Genomic DNA, 22,499 nt, shown 5'->3' with positions numbered 1-22,499 from the left:
CAAATCCCGTGTGGAATCTACCAAACCCGTCAGAATATCTTGAACCATCCGTGTATAACACCAGATCAGGATTTGGGAGTGGATTCTCACTGACATTTGGTGAAGTAGCTGTTTCTTCAGTCAGAAGTTGGGAACAATCATATTGGAGGTAATCCTCATCACTGCCATCTTTCCTTATAGTTCATTATGCCGTCTTTCAAGGCGTTGTAAAGGGGTTGCATTATGCGGGATGCATCCGTTATCCACTGATAACAATAAGTACATAAGAAAACGCTGGAGTTCAGCTTCATCTTTCGGGAAAGGAAGGGAGCTGACAGCTAGTTTTCTTTCTTCGAGGTGTCTGGCACCCTGAAGGAGACAGTGACCCAAGAATATCACTTGACCAAGGCAGAACTGAAGTCCCGAGGCTGAAACCCGACAGTTCAGTGCTACCAGATACTTAAGGAGGCTAACAATGGCAACAATGGCAAAAGACACCTGCTCATATTTTTTTTTTTTTGCAAACTGGTTGGGACTGTTTTGGGCCCCTTGTGGCATCTGTGGGAAAGGCATGAAAAATACAGATTTCCTCACTGTCTTCATCTACATAGGGGTTATATAACGTAAGAGCCATCTCACCATCATCTTGGAATTGTATTCTAGAGCGGAACTGTGATAATAAATCTGCCCCTAGTAAATTTACAGGACATGTGGGAGAGATTACGAACTGAACAGTAACCTCGGGGAAGGGTTTTATGGGGTTTATAAAAGTATATTAATTGGGTCTGCCATCTACCCCGATTAAAACAGCAGGGGAATGACAATCTCTCTGAAAGTGTCCGAGTCTGGCACAGTGCCAGCATTGGCAGGGAGGCGCTGGGGAGAAGGTTCCTAGTCATAGGATTAGGTTCTGAAGTCTGAGGGGGGTCCAGAGTTTGCTGTATGGGCTGAAGGGCACACTGATAAGGGACAAACTGCGTGCTCGCAGCTGTGCTGAGCACAATGGGAGGGGGCTGGAGCAGCTACGGCTGCTAGCTTGTTTTTTTTTTTTTTTTTTTCTTTTTCTCTCTCTGCTGAACAGAGAGGGTTAAATTGTTCTGAAAACTTTTTTTTTTTTTTTTTTTTTTTGCGGGGACTGAGGCTGGCAGCGGTGGCTGATAATAGATACCGTGAGCGTTAAACAAAAAAGGTGGGGGCTGCGACTCTCGGTCTTCTTGTACAATTGTCATCTAGCAGGGAGACCTCTTCTTTCAAATCATCACTTTTAACTATTTGTCTGCCTGACACATTAGTATCAATCTTAGTTCCTTCTTAATCAATCACTTCCTCACACCACAGTCATTTTCTTGAACCACAATACATCCCGTCCCTGTTATAATAGACAATTTTTTCTTCTTCAACATAGCAGTAACAGAAACAATCAGAATTCACTTCCTCTGTTCTTCCTAACACCTTCGTCACACAATTCATGTGCTAAGCCACAAAATTCTTCTTTTCCTTCCACGGATTCTCTCATTTAGAGCTAAATATCCTTATGTCGTTGTGCACAATACTGGAGCGGCCGTCTGAGTTTGTTCCACCGGGTCAACCCCCTCTGGGAAGCCCAAAATTCGCGGTACTCAGTGAAAGGAGGAGGGCGTCTCAGACTATCCCTCCGGACACCTCTGGTTATATATATCTATCTATATATACCTGAGTTACGTATCCTACCCATCTTCGATCACATCACCACTCCCAATACTAATGATCGGGAATTTCAGGATATTTTGACTATAAAGAGAGTCACAATCACTGGTCAATCCGGGGTGTCCGTCCCTTATGAGGTACGGTTCGAGCACTGGGCCCCCAACGGGACTACACCTCTATATGATTCCACCCATGAATCACCCCACCACGGGGACAAACCTCAGATCCTCTTTGCAGCAACAAGCACAGGAAAACCACACCAACGGTCAGTCTGAACAGTATAACTGCCAACTTACCGTGGTTGTCGTGGGGGGGGGGGTGATCAGTCCCAATTTTCCAGCACCCGTGTCCGGTCCGAGGGTCATTTGTCTTGTTGTCCTCCGGGGGCAGAGGCGTCCCTATTCGGGGGGCCGCACGTTGGGCGCCAAAACTGTTGAGGTAGGGCTAAATTAACCCTTCACGGTTGATCCAGTGATTTCCAAATTAGTTCACAGGATGTTGCTAGCAACTGAGAATCACCACACGGAGACAGGGGTCTCTGTACGGGAGGATCCAGGCAGATCACTAACCCCGTTTATTGAATCTCACATTACATAGCATCCTGCTTAATTATGCAAAGTATACAGCTACCAATAGAATCATAATACATTTAAGCCAATAGTATTGCAAGAAAATCGGAATATGTCCCTAGTTACGTGACGTAGAGAATAGAACAATTGCACATTCTTTTAGGGTCTCATCTCATATCCCATATCTTGTACAAGCTAGAACAGTCTAGTTTCATAACAGCTGTGAACTTTCACCTAACTACAAAATTTATCTTGTAAACAGCAAAATGGCGTCGCAAGCACAAAAATGGAGTCTGAAGAAAAAGATATCCCGTACATATGAATACTGTACTCACACTTCCAGTCATGTCTTCTACACCAGTCACATCCAGAGCTGCATTTACAGTTATGTCTCCCACTACAGTCACATCCAGAGCTGCGTTCACTGTTGTCTCCTACTCCATTCGCATCCAGTGCTGCATTTATAGTTGTATCTCCTACTCCAGTCACATCCAGAGCTGCATTACGTTTTTTATTAATCAAAATCAAAGCGATAGATATATATTTTTTTTTTTTTATTTTTTTTTTACATTTATACAGATGAAAAGCCAGATGGGATCTCCCACTTTATGGGAGTGTGATGTTTATTTCCGGAGGGTAAAGTTCTCAGCCCCCGAAGCCTCGAGCCTGTGTGGATGGATTGGATGCTGTACCTGATCACGTGGGCACAAGTACAGCTGAGAACCCACAGAATCCTGATATTAGGATGGTATCTGACCCCGGCCGCCGGCAGACCAGATCTTCAGATCGCAGGAATCAGTGCCTGTGACGTGATCGCAGGGGGCCGATGGGTTGCCATGATAGTTGGGGGTCTGCTGAAGACCCCTGTGAGATCGTGATTTTCTCTATAAATATCAGGGCGGATGTTTTATGTGTAACACGAGCGATCGGATGATCGTAGCTTCAACTCTCCTAAGGGGGCTATTAATTACAGTAAAAAATAAATAAATATGAAAAAACAAACAGAAGTGCAAATCCCCTTTTTTCCCCATGAACAATAATGCAAAAAATACACATTTAGTATCGCTGCGTTCAGAAATGTCCGATCTATCTAAATATTAAATACATTAATCTGAGCAGTAAGCGGCACAATGAAAAATATAAAATCTAAATTACATTTTTTTTTTGGGCGCCACAACATTGCAAAAAAGTACAATAACAGACTATCAAAACATATTATCTGTCCCGAAATGGTATCGATAAAAACGTCAGCTCAGGCTGCAAAACAATAAGCCATCACCCGGCCCCAGAGCCCGAAAAATGAAACCGTTACTGGGCTTGGAAAATGGCGACATCCATCATCCATGCACCACAGGATGCAGCAGAGCCTGGATGAAAGCGGAGGTAAATGGGTGCAAAATACTGGCGAAACAGCCAGAACCTACCCGCTAGAGCCGGGATGCCAAGCTCAGATACACGGGGGGTACGAATTCACAGCCAACCCCGATATTCATTACAAAAAATGTCTACAAGTGAGGAAGCTTCTCCTTATCCAATATAAAGATGGAAAAAAAAGTCGCCATTTAATGACCAGAGGTATGTTTCGGTTTTGCGTTTTCTTTTTTTCGCTCCCCTTCTTCCCCGAGCCATAACTTTTTTTATTTTCCCGTCAATATGGCCGTGTGAGGGCTTTTTTTTTTTTTTTGCGGGGCGAGTTTCCTTTTCAACAGCACAATTGGTTTTACCATGTCGTGTGCTAGAAAACGGGAAAAAATTCCAAGTTAAATTGCAAACAAAAGTTGAATCCCACACTTGTTTTTTGTTTTGTTTTTGTTTCTTGCTAGGTTCACTAAATGCTAAAACTGACCTGCCATTATGATTCTACAGGTCATTATGAGGTCATAGACACCAAACATGTCTAGGTTCTTATTTATCTTAGGCTAGTTTCACACTAGCGTTTTGGCCCGCAGCGCACGGTGCCGCTAAGCCCCCCCCCTGCCGCGCCCCCTCCGGTCACCTCCGCCTAGTATCGCACATCGCTGCATGCGATCTGCACACCCTATCTTTAGCATAGGGTGCACTGGCCGTGCGCAAGTAGGATTTTGCGTGCACTGCGCCCTTTTGACAGTGCGCCGATGTGCGCCGAACGCACCATGTTGACGGCGCACCGTCAAAAGGGCGCAGTGCACGCAAAATCCTACTAGCGTACGATCTGCGCACCCTATGGTAAAGAGAGGGTGTGCAGATCGCATGCAGCGATGTCCCCCCATAATACAGAGGTCAGCAATGTGTCCCCCCCCATAATACAGAGGTCAGCAATGTGTCCCCCCCATAATACAGAGGTCAGCAATGTGTCCCCCCCATAATACAGAGGTCAGCGATGTGTCCCCCCCATAATACAGAGGTCAGCGATGTGTCCCCCCCATAATACAGAGGTCAGCGATGTGTCCCCCCCATAATACAGAGGTCAGCGATGTGTCCCCCCCATAATACAGAGGTCAGCGATGTGTCCCCCCCATAATACAGAGGTTAGCGATGTGTCCCCCCCCATAATACAGAGGTCAGCGATGTGTCCCCCCCATAATACAGAGGTCAGCGATGTGTCCCCCCCCATAATACAGAGGTCAGCGATGTGTCCCCCCCATAATACAGAGGTCAGCGATGTGTCCCCCCCATAATACAGAGGTCAGCGATGTGTCCCCCCCATAATACAGAGGTCAGCGATGTGTCCCCCCCATAATACAGAGGTCAGCGATGTGTCCCCCCCTCACAATACAGAGGTCAGCGATGTGTCCCCCCCCCTCACAATACAGAGGTCAGCGATGTGTCCCCCCCCTCACAATACAGAGGTCAGCGATGTGTCCCCCCCCCTCACAATACAGAGGTCAGCGATGTGCCCCCCCCACAATACAGAGGTCAGCGATGTGTCCCCCCCACAATACAGAGGTCAGCGATGTGTCCCCCCCACAATACAGAGGTCAGCGATGTGTCCCCCCCACAATACAGAGGTCAGCGATGTGCCCCCCCCACAATACAGAGGTCAGCGATGTGCCCCCCCCACAATACAGAGGTCAGCGATGTGCCCCCCCCACAATACAGAGGTCAGCGATGTGCCCCCCCCACAATACAGAGGTCAGCGATGTGCCCCCCCCACAATACAGAGGTCAGCGATGTGCCCCCCCCCACAATACAGAGGTCAGCGATGTGCCCCCCCCCACAATACAGAGGTCAGCGATGTGCCCCCCCACAATACAGAGGTCAGCGATGTGTCCCCCCCACAATACAGAGGTCAGCGATGTGTCGATGACTGGAGGGGACGGGGCTTAGCGGCGCCGTGTGCTGCAGGCAAAAACGCTAGTGTGAAACTAGCCTAAATGGTGAAAAAAATTCCAATCTTTCTTAAAAAATAAAAATAAATAAAAATGTATTGCACCATTTTCCGATACCCGTGGTGTCTCCATTTTTCATGGTCTATGGTCGGGTGAGGGCTTATTTTTTTGTGCGCCGTGCTGACGTTTTTAATGACACCATTTTGGTGCAGATACGATCTTTTGCTCGCCCATTATTGCATTTTAATGCAATATCGCTGCAACTAAAAAAAACGTAATTCCGGCGTTTTGACTTTTTTCTCGTTATGCCATTTAGCGATCGGGTTAATCCTTTTTTTTTATTGATCGGGCGATTATGAACGCAGCGATACCAAATTCAGTGGGTACGGAGAGTATTCAGACCCCTTTACATTTTTCACAAAGAGTTCGTGATTTGAACTTTTTAGATTATTTTTTTTAATATTTTGAAATACTTACATGGGAGACTATAAGCTGCCATAACGTGATCGCCTCTGCTACATAGAGGCGATGATCAATCACCTGTATGTAGCAGAATACCTCACTTACTATGAGCGCCGACCACCGGGCGGCACTCATAGCAATCCGGCAGTGACAACCATAGAGGTCTCCAGGAGACCTCTGGTTGTCATGCCAACCCATCGGTGACCCGCGATCACTTGACGGGGGTCACCGATGGGCGGATTTCCGGCACAATTGCCGCTATCGCATGTTAAATGCCGCTATTGGCGTTTGACAGCGGCATTTCACGGGTTAAAAGCCAAAGGTGGATCACGATTCCACCTGCGGCTATTGCGGTCACATGTCAGCTGTTCAAAACAGCTGACGAGTATCGGGAAAGATGTGGTCTCACCGCCGGAGCCCATATCAAAGAGAGGGAGTCCGATATCGGCCTAAACTTACAATGTCAGTAAGGGGTTAAAGGGGTTGTCCCACAAACAAAATACATTTTAAGTATTAATAGACTTTAGAATAAAATATTGGGAGATTATAATGTTATGTGTAAAGCATACGGCTTTGAATAATACATTAAAAAGTATTATGCCAGCAACAGTGCCCCCAAACACCGTGTGATACCCCACAGTGAATTCCCCCACACGCACGGTATGATGCCCATCACCATATGATTCCCCAACTATAATCCCCACATAGTCCTCCATACAGTATAATGGCCACAAAAAGTGCTCCATGCAGTATAATGGACCCCACATAGTCCTCTATACAGCATAATAGGAACACAAAATGTGCTCCATACAGTATAATGGACCCCACATAGACCTCCATACAGTATAATGGACCCCACAAAGTCCTCCATACAGCATAATAGGCCCACAAAATGTGCTCCATGCAGTATAATGGACCCCACATAGACCTCCATACAGTATAATGGACCCCACATAGTCCTCCATACAGCATAATAGGCCCACAAAATGTGCTCCATGCAGTATAATGGACCCCACATAGACCTCCATACAGTATAATGGACCCCACATAGTCCTCCTTACAGCATAATAGGCCCACAAAATGTGCTCCATACAGTATAATGGACCCCACATAGTCCTCCATACAGCATAATAGGCCCACAAAACGTGCTCCATACAGTATAATGGACCCCACATAGTCCTCCATACAGCATAATAGGCCCACAAAATATGCTACATACAGTATAATGGACCCCACATAGTCCTCCATACAGCATAATAGGCCCACAAAATGTGCTCCATACAGTATAATCGACCCCACATAGTCCTCCATACAGCATAATAGGCCCACAAAATGTGCTCCATACAGTATAATGGACCCCACATAGACCTCCATACAGTATAATGGACCCCACATAGTCCTCCATACAGCATAATAGGCCCACAAAAAGTGCTCCATACAGTATAATGGACCCCACATAGACCTCCATACAGTATAATGGACCCCACATAGTCCTCCATACAGCATAATAGGCCCACAAAATGTGCTCCATACAGTATAATGGACCCCACATAGTCCTCCATACAACATAATAGGCCCACAAAATGTGCTCCATACAGTATAGTGGACCCCACATAGTCCTCCATACAGCATAATAGGCCCACAAAATGTGCTCCATACAGTATAATGGACCCCACATAGTCCTCCATATAGCATAATAGGCCCACAAAATGTGCTCCATACAGTATAATGGACCCCACATAGTCCTCCATACAACATAATAGGCCCACAAAATGTGCTCCATACAGTATAGTGGACCCCACATAGTCCTCCATACAGCATAATAGGCCCACAAAATGTGCTCCATACAGTATAGTGGACCCCACATAGTCCTCCATACAGCATAATAGGCCCACAAAATGTGCTTCATACAGTAAAATGGACCCCACATAGTCCTTCCATACAGTATAATGGACCCCACATAGACCTCCATACAGTATAATGGACCCCACATAGTCCTCCATACAGCATAATAGGCCCACAAAATGTGCTCCATACAGTATAATGGACCCCACATAGACCTCCATACAGTATAATGGACCCCACATAGTCCTCCATACAGCATAATAGGCCCACAAAAAGTGCTCCATACAGTATAATGTACCCCACATAGACCTCCATACAGTATAATGGACCCCACATAGTCCTCCATACAGCATAATAGGCCCACAAAATGTGCTCCATACAGTATAATGGACCCCACATAGTCCTCCATACAGCATAATAGGCCCACAAAATGTGCTCCATACAGTATAATGGACCCCACATAGTCCTCCATATAGCATAATAGGCCCACAAAATGTGCTCCATACAGTATAATGGACCCCACATAGTCCTCCATACAACATAATAGGCCCACAAAATGTGCTCCATACAGTATAGTGGACCCCACATAGTCCTCCATACAGCGTAATAGGCCCACAAAATGTGCTCCATACAGTATAATGGACCCCACATAGTCCTCCATACAGCATAATAGGCCCACAAAATGTGCTTCATACAGTAAAATGGACCCCACATAGTCCTTCCATACAGTATAATGGACCCCACATAGACCTCCATACAGTATAATGGACCCCACATAGTCCTCCATACAGCATAATAGGCCCACAAAATGTGCTCTATACAGTATAATGGACCCCACATAGTCCTCCATACAGCATAATAGGCCCACAAAATGTGCTCCATACAGTATAATGGACCCCACATAGTCCTCCATACAGCATAATAGGCCCACAATGTGCTCCATACAGTATAATGGACCCTACATAGTCCTCCATACAGCATAATAGGCCCACAATGTGCTCCATACAGTATAATGGACCCTACATAGTCCTCCATACAGCATAATAGGCCCACAAAATGTGCTCCATACAGTATAATGGACCCCACATAGTCTTTTCATACAGTATAATGGACCCCACATAGACCTCCATACAGCATAATGGACCCCACATAGACCTCCATACAGTATAATGGACCCCACATAGTCCTCCATACAGCATAATAGGCCCACAAAATGTGCTCCATACTGCATAATGGACCCCACATAGTCCTCCATACAGCATAATAGGCCCACAAAATGTGCTCCATACAGTATAAAGGACCCCACATAGTCCTTCCATACAGTATAATGGACCCCACATAGTCCTCCATACAGCATAATAGGCCCACAAAATGTGCTCCATACAGTATAAAGAACTGCACATAGTCCTCCATACAGCATAACAAGCCCACAAAATGTGCTCCATACAGTATAATGGACCCCACATAGTCCTCCATACAGCATAATAGGCCCACATAATTTTCCTCCTACAGTATAATGGACCCCACATAGTCCTCCATACAGTATAATGGACCCCACATAGTCCTCCATACAGTATAATGGACCCCACATAGTCCTCCATACAGTATAATGGACCCCACATAGTTCTCCATACAGTATAATGGACCCCACATAGTCCTCCATACAGTATAATGGACCCCACATAGTCCTCCATACAGTATAATGGACCCCACATAGTCCTCCATACAGTATAATGGACCCCACATAGTCCTCCATACAGTATAATGGACCCCACATAGTCCTCCATACAGTATAATGGACCCCACATAGTCCTCCGTACAGTATAATGGACCCCACATAGTCCTCCGTACAGTATAATGGACCCCACATAGTCCTCCGTACAGTATAATGGACCCCACATAGGCCTTCTATACTGTATAATTGACCGCACGTAGTTTCCCAACTATACTGTGGGCCAGAGTTTGACGTGTGTCCTAGATCCTCTCCCCTGTGGGTGTCTGATCATTTTGTTGATGATGGGGGTAATGTCGGAGTCACACCAGCGTATGGCTTGGGATGCGAGATGCTAGTGACCCTCGGCTCCTGCTCTTTTGCGATCGTGATCCGAGTGTCAGTGCTCGGCGCTCCCATCCTCTCACATCAGAGAATCGGAGCACAGGTGCAAGTACGGTAGTTTCTCCATCTCCTCTGATGTTGGCGTCGGTGGGCATCATTCTGCACTCGGGTGATATCAGATTGCAGCTCGTTGTGTCACTCACACCCATAGACTTGTATTGGTGCCAGTGAGCCGAGTGTCGCTGCAAATCGCAGCATGAGAAAATCATCGCAGATGTGAGCGGCCCCATAGAGTAACACTGAGAGCTGTGCTATGTTATACCACGCAGCATTCGGCCATGTTATTCGGCAGTGTGACCCCGGCCTAAACCTGGAGCACCCCGTAATCTAAGGTGCCACAACTCAGGGCCGGTTTTGACCTCGTGCATTTTAGCATATGATGTATTGGAAAGTGTGGAAAAAAAGCAAAAAAAATCCCAACTGCGTCGAAATAGCAAAAAATCGCAATAGTTTGGTGTATAATGACCGTCCGTTATTCTCCGGGTCGGTGCGAGCACGGATACCAAACATGGAGTTTATTGTACCTATGTGGTGAAAAAAAATCAGAAATTTAGTTAGAAAAAAGAACCTTGTCGCCCTTTCCCAAGAGCCAGAATGTCGGGTTTGGGGTCGGGTGGAGGATTATTTTTTGTGCCCGGAGTTAATTTTTATTTTTTTATACCACCTCAGGGTAGATCCAATGATTCCATCGCCTCATATTATATTTTTTTTGTGTAGCGGATGGTGAAAAAATGTAATTCTGGCGGTTTTGATCTTTATTTATTTATTTTTTTCTCATTGCACTTTATAATGATCGGATTATTTTATTTTGTATATTAATCAGACTCTTTTTTTTTTTTATTTTTTTTAATGTGTCTTAATTTTCAGTGGAGGAGAAGCAGCTGATTTGTGATTTCAACTTTTTTTTTTTAGATTTTATTTTTCATTAAAAAAAAAATAATTCCCTTTTATATTGTATTTGTTAGTCCTCACAGGGGACTTGAATTTGTGATCGTCCGATCTGTTGTGAGAACATCAGCACCCATCATTCACAGTCATGTCATCTACTCCAGTCACATCCAGAGCTGCATTCACAGTTATGTCATCTACTCCAGTCACATCCAGAGCTGCATTCATAGCTCCTCACATCTCTGCTGGTTCGGAGTTGTCTCTGATCTGACTCTCCAATCACAGCCAGAGCTGCATATATAATTCTGCTGAAATCCATTTCATATCTCCTCCCTAGCGAATAACAGAGGCCACTATCTGTATGTGCACGGCGTGTCAGATCTACATCGCACATGGTGACGCTGTGCGCCACATAGAGGCGTGAGGTCTGCAGCTTTGTGGTTGCAGCTTTGCCTGTGATTGGAGTACAAGGTGTCATTTACCCTGTGTTCTCAGGTGTACTGGGAGAACGGCGCCCAGATCACTGCGCCCCATGACCGGGAGATCCTGAAGTGTGTGGAGCAGCACCCTGAGCCCTGGGCAGACTCCTGGAGCCTGAACATGGCTGACACCAGCCCGCTCGTGCGGGACCCCCTGCGGGTGATCACCGACAGCTACATGGCGGACCTCCGGACGCTCTGCTTCCACAGGTATCTGCTGGTCGCGTGACTCGTCCCCTATAAATGAGACGGGGTCCTTAGCTCTGACCTGTGTGTGATCCGCAGGGAGCTGAACCAGAAGACGCGGCTGCGGTTCGTCCACACGTCCTTCCACGGCGTCGGCCATGATTACGTCCAGTCGGCTTTCAACGTCTTTGGCTTTAACCCTCCGATTCCCGTCCCCGAGCAGAAGGACCCAGACCCCAACTTTACAACCGTGAGATGTCCTAACCCTGAGGAAGGCGAGTGCGTGCTGGTAAATACCTTGCCTCCCACCCCCTGTGATCAGTGCCGCACCCACTGTACAGGTCGTCCACCCAGCTTTTCTAGGGACCGATATGGCGCTGTCCCATAACCAAGTAACGCCGCGCACTCTGCTCGTCCTAGGAGCTGTCTCTCAGGTTGGCCGAGAAGGAGGGCGCCCGGTTGGTGCTGGCCACAGACCCTGATGCCGACCGCTTGGCCGTGGCTGAATGTCGAGATTCGTAAGCAGCCCACCTTTATAGTGTGACCCCCTGATTCTGGTGGATCAGCTAGGTGGAAGGAACGTGTTAACCATTGACTGACCGGCACGTCTCCTCAGGGGCCGCTGGAGGGTGTTCTCCGGTAACGAGCTGGCCGCTCTCCTCGGGTGGTGGACGTTCTTCTGCTGGGACAAGTCCGGTCCGACATCCAAGGTGCAGGAGGTTCACATGCTGGCCACCACCGTCTCCTCCTCCATCCTGCGGGCTGTGGCCGCCAAAGAGGGATTCCAGTATGAGGTGCGTCCTGGTATGAAACGGGAGACCGTCAGTAGGAAGGTGTCAGGTTGTGTTGGGGGGATGGTTGAATGTGAGGGGCTTTCTGTAAGCTTCTGCAACTTTCCAATTGACTTTTCTGTTTATTTTTTTCCTTCTCAATGTTTTTATGATCTCATCCTCTTGCTCAGATGCTGCTCGCAGATGGGGGTTTGTTACAGTGGACCCCGGATTCGTTGGGAGAGATTTGTGCCGCTGATGTGTTTTTCTTCCACAGAAAATTGTACAAACTGCGTACAATTGTAACAAACCCTCAGCTGTCAATGACATATTGAGTCTATGTTAGTGGAGTGGGGTGCCCCTGTAGGTTTTGTGCCCCGGTAGGGTAGGGTTGGCGCCCCCTGTATGTTTTGTGCCCCTGTAGGGTAGGGTTGTTGCCCCTGTAGGGTTGGCACACCTGAAGGGTTGGTGTCCCTGTAGCATTGATGACCCTGTAGGGTGGGGTTGGCATCCCTGAAGAGTAGGGTTGGATTGGCGCACCTGTAGCATTGATGCCTGTGTAGGGTTGGGTTGACGCCCCTGTAGGGGGTGGGGTTGGCGCCTGTGTAGGGTGGTGTTGATGCCCCTGTAGGGGGTGGGGTTGACGCCCCTGTAGGGTTGGTGCAGGGTCCTCTAGCAATCCCTCTTCTCTTACAGGAGACGCTGCCCGGGTTTAAATGGATCGGGAACCGAGTGAAGACCCTCCTGGAGCAGAGGAAGACTGTCCTGTTCGCATTCGAGGAATCTATAGGTCAGTGACTGACCCCATATATGGGGGTCTTCGGGATTAGACCCCTTTCAGGATGTCTGGCGCAGCCGTCCTGATACCCTAGGTAATGCTAACAGCCTTGGGCATCTGGGCACAGATCGGGGGTCTGTAAGAGGTGGGAGGTGGTCTGTGATCCCCTCCGAAGATGCTGCAGCCCAAAGTGATTGCAGCACCAAAGGTTTTTGATGGAAGGGGCTTCTGTCTGTCCGTCCGTCTGTTTGTCTATTTTTCTGTCTTTTTCTCTCTTTTTAGTCCATTGGTCCCCGACACTGTCGCCCTTTGGGTTTTGCCGGTTAATTAGGGGCGAAGCGTTTTTCCATTCTCTCCTGGCTGCTGCGTCCTTGAGATGCCGCCGTGGGAGACTAAATGCAGCAATCTGCGTCCGCTGGAAATCGTTACATGGCCACAGGGGCAGCTCTGTATATAGGAACGGAGCCCTAGGATGGGCAGGAAATTGCTGCAGATCGTTTCTACCTAATTCTCCATTTTCCTTTGAGGTTTCATGTGTGGCACTGCCGTGCTGGATAAGGACGGGGTGAGCGCGGCCGCGGTTGTTGCAGAGATGGCGACGTATCTGGACAGCGTCAATCTGACCTTGGAGCGGCAGCTCATCCACATATACGAGATGTAAGCAGATGGAGCGCTGTGCAATGAAACTGCGGTCAGGGGATGGTGGGCTGCTGTGTGGTCAGGGGATGGTGGGCTGCTGTGTGGTCAGGGGATGGTGGGCTGCTGTGTGGTCAGGGGATGGTGGGCTGCTGTGCGATCAGGGGATGGTGGGCTGCTGTGCGATCAGGGGATGGTGGGCTGCTGTGCGATCAGGGGATGGTGGGCTGCTGTGCGATCAGGGGATGGTGGGCTGCTGTGCGATCAGGGGATGGTGGGCTGCTGTGCGATCAGGGGATGGTGGGCTGCTGTGCGATCAGGGGATGGTGGGCTGCTGTGCGATCAGGGGATGGTGGGCTGCTGTGCGATCAGGGGATGGTGGGCTGCTGTGCGGTCAGGGGATGGTGGGCTGCTGTGCGGTCGGGATGGTGGGCTGCTGTGCGGTCAGGGGATGGTGGGCTGCAGTGCGATCAGGGGATGGTGGGCTGCTGGGGAGTCAGGGGATGGTGGGCTGCTGTGCGATCAGGGGTTGGTGGGCTGCTGGGGAGTCGGGATGGTGGGCTACTGGGCGGTCAGGGGATGGTGGGCTACTGGGCGGTCAGGGGATGGTGGGCTGCTGTGTGGTGAGGGGATGGTGGGCTGCTGTGCGGTCAGGGGATGGTGGGCTGCTGTGCGGTCAGGGGATGGTGGGCTGCTGTGCGGTCAGGGGATGGTGGGCTGCTGTGCGGTCAGGGGATGGTGGGCTGCTGTGCGGTCAGGGGATGGTGGGCTGCTGTGCACTCGGGATGGTGGGCTGCTGTGCGGTCAGGGGATGGTGGGCTGCTGTGCGGTCAGGGGATGGTGGGCTGCTGTGCGGTCAGGGGATGGTGGGCTGCTGTGCACTCGGGATGGTGGGCTGCTGTGCGGTCAGGGGATGGTGGGCTGCTGTGCACTCGGGATGGTGGGCTGCTGCTGCGCTCAGGGGATGGTGGGCTGCTGTGCTGAAATCATTTTTTCCCTTGGATTAAATGTCGCGGCCCTTCCGCTTTTCCCCTCGCAGCCGTCGCGGCCCTTCCGCTTGCACGGTTACTAGTATTCCATTAGTGCCTATCAGCATACATCCTCACGGACACATGCTTATGCCAGCAGCGTTAGTTTTCCTCTTCTCTTCCGTCGGCCATGTTTTCTCATCGGTCTCATTGTCGCCCTTTCCCAGGTACGGCTATCACATTTCTAAGACGTCGTATTTCTTGTGCTATGATCCGTCCACCATCAAGAGGATATTCGAGCGTCTGCGGAACTACAATGGCCCCAGGCAGTACCCACAGGCGTGCGGGGCATACGGCGTCCTTCATGTGCGTGACGTGACGATGGGATATGACAGCAGTCAGCAGAACAAGAAATGTGTAAGACGCACTACAAGTCCCATAATGTCCTGCTGTTCTGTACATAGTGAGGGTCTTGGGGGGGCGGCACTGACCACACCGTCTCTTGCAGCTGCTCCCCGTCAGTAAGAACAGTCAGATGATCACCTTCACCTTCCAGAATGGCTGTGTGGCCACCATGAGAACCAGCGGCACCGAACCAAAGATCAAGTATTACGCCGAGATGTGCGGGCTCCCCGGGCAGGGGTAAGGCTGGTACCAGGCTCTTGGACCATTTTTAGCCATTTTTTTCATCCTTGCACCCTTATATGCCCTAATATACCACTTGGGCACTGTAGAGTCCTTGTCTGCCCCGTGGACCCTCGTGGGTGTTTAGGTGTCTCTCTCTAACCCTTCCGGGGGCTGTAGCTGTGGGTCTTTAGATGCCTCTCTCGGACCCTCACCAGGGCTGTAGCTGCTGCTCTGGGACGCTCACGGTGCTGTTGCCTCTCCCGGACCCTCGCGTGGGGCTGTGGCGTCTCTTGGATCTCGTGCCTCACTTTCACCTTGCGGGGACTGTAGTTGGTACTCCGGGACTCTAACATAGCTGTTGCCTTTCCCGGACTCTCTCGGGGGAGCTTTGGTTGCCTCAGCAGGGTAGTTGGGCCTCCTCACTGACTCTTCTGTGTCTTGTAGGGACCGGCCTTTCCTGGAGGACGAGCTGAAGAAGGTGATTCAGGCTCTGGTGGACGAGTTTCTGGAGCCCAGTAAGAACGGTCTGACCTGGAGGTCCCTGTGACCACGTCCGTCACCCCAGGCCCCGGTGCAGCGGCGGAGAGAGAACCTATCACTGTCCAGACCTACTCAATGCACTTACCTGTGTGTGATCTGATGCAAAGCATTGTGGGTGGTGTCTGCCGTGCACTATCCCACGAGTCTTAAGGGGATAGTCCAGTCCCCCTCCCCCTCCAGTTTAAGGTTTGTGTTCGGTTTTGTCCGCTTTCGACCAAATCACTTTTTTTATTTTTCATTGTCTTTAAGACGAGGTCGGCTCTGACCTTTGCTGAGGTTCTTAAAGGGATACGGTCACGGGAATGACTGTTCTTTCGGCCACGTGGGCCAAGAATCGCTTAAGGTCATGGTGTGGAGACGACCACTGCGAGAAGATGGAAACACTTGAGTTACTTGTTTGTCGTTTTGTTCTGTGTTAAGTTATTACTTTTTTATTTTTCCTGGCTGAAGCTCCGCGATCAGCGGCGCCGCAGCCGGACGCCCGGGATTCTCGCCGGCGAGTGTTATGTTACGTTTTTTCTTTTCTGCTGCTCACCAGATTTGCACAGTTGTAGAGATTTTCTCGCTTTTGAGCTTTGCGTTGAGAGAGCGCCGCTTTGTGGATCAATGCCACTAGTCATGGTGGTGACGTCAGCGTATGTAGGGGGGCTGGTACTTACTCTAGACCAGTGGTCTCCAGCGGCCCCCAACATGCTGGGAGCTGTAGTTCCGCCACAAGTTGAATATCGGCGCTGTAGACGTGCGGGATCGTGGCGACTTTCTAATAGACTTTTGCCTCTCAATTCCTCACCTTTTTCAAATAGCTCTGCTTGCTGTCAGTGAATGGAGACCTCTTTATTCGTATCGAGTGTCTGATCACCCGTCCTGACCTGCTCCATGGTGTGGCATCGGTCTGCAGAGTAGGTCCGTACATTGTAACACACCCTCAGCTGCGAGAAGCGTTGCTTCCGTTCACTGACTGTAAACCATGACGGATACCAAGTCTAGGACCTGGGCGGTGGTTGTCCCGTTTTTAGGCCATGGAGGACAGCATGTTGCGCTGCCAGCCGGAGGGCAAGAGGAGGATCTCGGGGCTCCAATCTGGAGGCCACAGACCACCAACATGGCCCCTGCACCAGGGTCCTGATGATAGTTTTGCTCAACTGTAGTCAGCACTGTTTTTCAGACTGACAGCAAGCAGAGATCCAGAGAGTGTCGCATACAGAGGTATATTAGTCAGTGAGATCTACAGTCAGTGTTCAGGAGCCTTGTACTCCAGTCACATCCGGAGCTGCGTCTACTGTTGTGCCACTTTCCTATTCTCGTTTCTATTAACCCCCTGCTGTTACAGAAGCTTATAGATGACATTTGGCTGCTTTGCATTGTGGGAGATGTAGTTTTTGCACTGCACACTGTTCACGGGTTGAGGTGTAGTGCATTGTGGGAGAACAGATGCAATATTTGGGTTGGGTGTATCCGCAAAATACCAAAATACTTTGTTTTCTTTGTCCCAAATACATGCATTCACCTCCTGAGCTGCGTTCACCTGTAGACCTGCACTCCCCATGCTCCGCTGCATTCACCTCCTGAGCTGCGTTCACCTGTAGAGCTGCACTCCCCATACAGCGCTGCATTTTTTTCCAGAGCTGCATTCACCGTGGTGTCTCACCACTTCACACTGTCCTGCTGCCGTCTCTTGGAGGATTACGGACATGTTGAGCTGCAGTGCATTGTGGGAGCACAGATCCACTATCCTGGTTGCGCTCATTGGCATAGTGCTTGCATATTCCTACTGGCAGCCATAGATAATATTTGCTGCAGCTCTAGGTGGAACAAGAGCACTTGGCTCGTGGTCAGTACATTAGGTGTAGACTTCACCTGGTGATGGCCCGGTGTACGGTGGGCCATGACTTCTTACCCCGATGGAGGACCCGCCAGTCGCTGGGTGTTTGGTGATCTGCGCAGTAACGTGCGCGGCCTCCACATGTCTGTACTGAAGCTTATTGCACTGAGGTTGGTGACGTCTTCCCCCACAGCTCTGACTTTCATGCTCGCTCCGGGGTTACCCTTTTTGCACTATGTCTTACTGCGCTGCTCCCGTCTGTCCTACGATGGAACACTATGATGCCGCGTCCTCTGGGGGGCGCTGCAATGTGCCTAGGTTATAGCCAGATTGAGATTTCAGCTGCTGTGGAGGAGGGAGGGGATGTGACGACGTGCCTCGGTTAGACCCCCTCCCATCAATACTATATGTGCTACCAAAGTGCCCGCATCCCTTATTGTCCTTTTAGCTTTACCCCATGTTGATGACCTCTTTTTGGAGGACGTCCTTTTTCGTACCAATCAGACAGGTAAGCAGTTGGGTCATGTATCAAGTATCGGCTGTTCGGAGCTCGACCAGTGTGGTTGTGTGTCCAGGGCTTGGATATAGGTAATCTCTCCACTGGCTAGTCAATATCTGATTAGTGGGTTTCCCCCACCGATCAGCTGTCAGTGGCTCTGGCATTGGCAGGAGGTTCACAGTGTAGAGGCAGAAGAGTTCCGCTCCCGTACACTTTGTAGTTGCCGTTAAAGAAATGATCTGTACTGTACTCTGATCAGTAACTTCAGTAGGAACTGACTTGCAGAATTGCCACTACATGGTGGACGGAGCAGGATATTCTGTACTCTGAACATCTGGCCACTGCCAGAGCTACTAACCGGTCAACATTGGGTGGTCTCAGGTGTGTGATTCAAACCGATCTGATATCGGTGACCTATCATAGGGATAGACCCGTTAATATCTAGGTAGAGGACAACCCTTTTAATTGTTGACAATCCACAAAAGACCACCATACCTTACCACACAACTACAAAAATAAGCTCTATTGTGCCCACATGGAGATGACCAACCTGAGTTCTTAGCGGTTCCCACCTGGTGTTATGAGACCGGATACCATTTATTGAGGAAGATGTCACCCAGTTGAAAAACCAAAGAATTGCTCCTCTACTGCTCGTGAACCTCATTGGCCACTCAAGACATGCTTCCCTCTGAAGGCTCTTGATGTTTTTGAAGAGGACCATGAGTAATGGGAAGCCAGCCTCCTATATTCTGCACCTTCACAGTGGTTGCCCATTCGTGTGGTCCTTCAGGGAGTGCCCACCAGAATGTCTAACCGATTCCTAAAATGACTAGTTCTGATCCACGGTTTCTCCAATCCAAGTGGGTGTCTAAACTTCCTTCGGGCTTTACCAGCAGTTGGCGGTATGTTATTCTTGACTCCGTTGACAGATTCTTCACTAATTGCTATGACCCTGCAATAAGTTGGTTGGACGAATCTATTAATGTCCTGTTTGGGTTATGAGGTGAAGACAGGACAGCGGTTGGTATATTGCACTAGCAGGGCCTACATGTACACAGACCCTGCAGTTATTGCTTGTATTGGAGAGGACTGTAGTGAAGTCCTCCATTTTCAAGGTTCTTCGGAGAACGAGGTTGAGAATCGTTCTATGCTTTACTTTATGGAAGCTCGTGATTTGGCTTTTATTTCGTTTCTATAATTTCATCTCGTTCATCGATGTGTCACAGACTGAGATGAGAACGTCTCGCAAAACCGGCTCCGTACTGAGCGTCTGCCCCCACAACAGTCTCTCTTCCCATTTGCCCCAAATTTTTTAAGACTTAGTCAACGTTCTTGTCGAAGAGTCCAGTCATCATCAAGCCCTTTGAGTTCAAGTTCTTGCCATCTTCTGGTTCCTCTGCTCATCCATTTGTTCTGACGACCTCAGATAACCAGCTATGGTTGGGCAGAGGACACTTGGACTAGTTGGGGTTCTTCTAGTCGTTGACCAATTAACTTTTCATGAACTAAAAATTCATTTTTGAAGAGAGATCTCCCTCCATCTTGTGCCCTTAGAGATGGGAAAATATGTGAGCCTGTGTCCATAGATGTACTTAGTAAAGTTTCTAATCCACCCAAATCCATTGCCTAAATACTTAAACAAGAAGACCGCCCCATCCATTGGACAAATCAGCATATGGTCGAACTGAGCTGATTGTGGGGGTAAACCCAGTGAATCACTACACACCGGTTACACGGCTGATGAGCTTTAAAAAGGGAGTCAAAACTAGAGAAACCCGACCGCTTCCTTCCAGAATCGGCGCCACCTCTGTCCACAGGTTGTGTGTGGTATTACTATTTTGACCCTTACTTGGACCCATGGACCAGTGTGGCGATGTTTTTGAAGAAAGCAGCCATGTTTGTCTAATTTTGGACTCTCATATCCTCCTATAAGAAAGTTATGGCTGTACAAACTTGCTCGTTTCTCATGTTTATTTACCTCGTTATATTGATGTTTATTGATTTTCTACAGACTTGTTGCAAGTACATTGTATTTTTTTTTTATTGTGATTGTGTAACTGGTGTTCCAATAAACTCTGGTTATTACATTTGCGTTTTGGGTGTGATTTACTTTTTGCAATTCACTTATGCAATCTTTCTTGATGTTGGAGGTCCTATTGGGGTCACTCGTGGTAGAAGATTTCTTCATCCACAATCTACTACTGTACTGTGTGGGGATAAGTCTTGGGACGCGTCTTAATAATTGAAATCCTGTTTCTCTTTTACTCCCATCACCTTTGGAGTATATCATCTGCCCCCCGCCATGCCGTCTGCCGTTACTACCATGTGATAGAGCGGCCGGTGCTGCGGAGCTCGCTGATACCAGCGCGGTCCAGTAATAGGAGCCCCCCCAGTGTATAATATCTGCCCCCCGTCATGCCGTCTGCCATTACTACCATGTGATAGAGTGGCCGGTGCTGCGGAGATCCCTGATACCAGTGTGGTCCTGTAATAGGAGCCCCCCGGTGTATAATATCTGCCTCCCGCCATGCCGTCTGCCATTACTACCATGTGACAGAGCGGCCGGTGCTGCGGAGCTCCCTGATACCAGTGTGGTCCTGTAATAGGAGCCCCGGTGTATAATATCTGCCCCCCCGCCATGCCGTCTGCCATTACTACCATGTGACAGAGCGGCCGGTGCTGCGGAGATCCCTGATACCAGTGTGGTCCTGTAATAGGAGCCCCCCGGTGTATAATATCTGCCCCCCCGCCATGCCGTCTGCCATTACTACCATGTGACAGAGCGGCCGGTGGTGCGGAGCTCCCTGATACCAGCGCGGTCCAGTAATAGGAGCCCCCCGGTATATAATATCTGCCTCCCGCCATGCCATCTGCCATTACCATGTGACAGAGCGGCCGGTGGTGCGGAGCTTCCAGATACCAGCGCGGTCCAGTAATAGGAGCCCCCGGTGTATAATATCTGCCCCCCGCCATGCCATCTGCCATTACCATGTGACAGAGCGGCCGGTGGTGCGGAGCTCCCTGATACCAGCGCGGTCCAGTAATAGGAGCCCCCCGGTATATAATATCTGCCTCCCGCAATGCCGTCTGCCATTACTACCATGTGACAGAGCGGCCGGTGGTGCGGAGCTCCCTGATACCAGTGTGGTCCCGTAATAGGAGCCCCCCGGTGTATAATATCTGCCCCCCCCGCCATGCCATCTGCCATTACCATGTGACAGAGTGGCCGGTGGTGCGGAGCTCCCTGATAGCAGCGCCTTCCAGTAATAGGAGTCACAGGGATAACAAGTGAATCCTGAATCTTCCTCCATCTCCTGTGAGTGATATTATTGAAGTGGAAGGAGCCGCAGCAACTTGGCCACGAAGTGGGGACCCCATAACATTACAGAGCTAGGGGCTGAGGAGCAGAGGGCAGAAAAGTCACCAAGCTCTCCTGACCCCATAGCAGCAGAGTCCAGACCTCCTCTGGTATCTGAACAAACACTGCCCCCCCTGCCGGGAGCTTCATGGCCAAGCATCTGCAAGGAGACATACATCACCAAGCACAATGCTGATTGTGATTGTGGACACTTCACACTAGGCCTTGGAAATCGCGGTCCCAGAGTCTGGAGGAAGAGTGGAGGCCACAATCCAAGCTGCTGGAGGTCTAGTGTGAAGTCTCCACCATCAGTGATGGTTTGGGGAGCCATGTCATCTGCTGGTGTAGGTCCACTGTGTTTTATCAAGACCAAACTCAGCGCAGCCGTCTACCAGGACATGTTGGAGCTCTTCATGCTTCCCTCTGCCGACAAGCTTTATGGAGATGGAAATGTCATTCTCCAGCAGGACTTGGCCCCTGTCCACACTGCCAAAAGTGAAGTGCGTTATTGTTGAAACTGGGGAATATATCGAGTCTCCTATCCAATCTAGAAAAGCATCCATCCTCGGAATATAAAAATCCATCTTACACTCAGGCTACAAGATCTACACTGTGTTCCAAATTATTATACAAAAAATATTTCCTCCTATTTTCTCTAAATTACCCATATGAATTGCAGTCATTGTTATTTTCCAGTCATCTAATATTCTAGTATAATTGCAATGTTTTTGAACAAACTGCCTATGAAAACAGTATACTTTTAAAAATAAGAAACACTCAAAATGCATGTTCCAAATTATTATGCACAGCAGAGTTTTCAACCTTTTTATTTTGAACAAAACAATGGTGAATTGTGAAGTTATAAGCATTATCAGCTTATTACAAAATGAAATCAAACAGTTTTCAAGTCAAAACTTTCTTCTCGGTGATGTTACATTTGCACATAGGACCCCTTGTTGGAAAGAAGCTTCTGAACTCTCTCG

The 22,499-nt window shown here is 49.0% G+C and overlaps 1 protein-coding gene across 2 annotated transcripts in view; it reads left to right on the top strand.

Annotated features, from left to right (window-relative positions):
- PGM2L1 (phosphoglucomutase 2 like 1) overlaps positions 1–20,245 on the top strand; it is a 34,156-nt gene extending 13,911 nt beyond the window's left edge. The window contains exons 6-15 of one of the 2 annotated variants that reach the window (XM_073548505.1): positions 2,814–2,870; positions 11,349–11,542; positions 11,618–11,807; positions 11,939–12,036; positions 12,135–12,312; positions 12,985–13,078; positions 13,594–13,723; positions 14,898–15,087; positions 15,179–15,312; positions 15,742–20,245. In XM_073548505.1, coding sequence (XP_073404606.1) covers positions 2,814–2,870; positions 11,349–11,542; positions 11,618–11,807; positions 11,939–12,036; positions 12,135–12,312; positions 12,985–13,078; positions 13,594–13,723; positions 14,898–15,087; positions 15,179–15,312; positions 15,742–15,844 — 1,368 coding nt within the window. In that variant the 3' untranslated portion in view covers positions 15,845–20,245. The remainder of the gene's footprint in view (positions 1–2,813; positions 2,871–11,348; positions 11,543–11,617; positions 11,808–11,938; positions 12,037–12,134; positions 12,313–12,984; positions 13,079–13,593; positions 13,724–14,897; positions 15,088–15,178; positions 15,313–15,741) is intronic. The other variant, XM_073548506.1, reaches the window with a different exon arrangement.
- The last annotated feature ends 2,254 nt before the right edge of the window (positions 20,246–22,499 follow it).

The sequence above is a fragment of the Dendrobates tinctorius genome, unplaced genomic scaffold (assembly GCF_039654945.1).
Source record: "Dendrobates tinctorius isolate UK_male_01 unplaced genomic scaffold, ASM3965494v1 ptg000157l, whole genome shotgun sequence".
Classification (NCBI taxonomy): domain Eukaryota; kingdom Metazoa; phylum Chordata; class Amphibia; order Anura; family Dendrobatidae; genus Dendrobates; species Dendrobates tinctorius.
The sequence above is the reverse complement of the archived record's forward strand: the minus strand, read 5'-3'. Positions and strand labels throughout refer to the sequence as shown.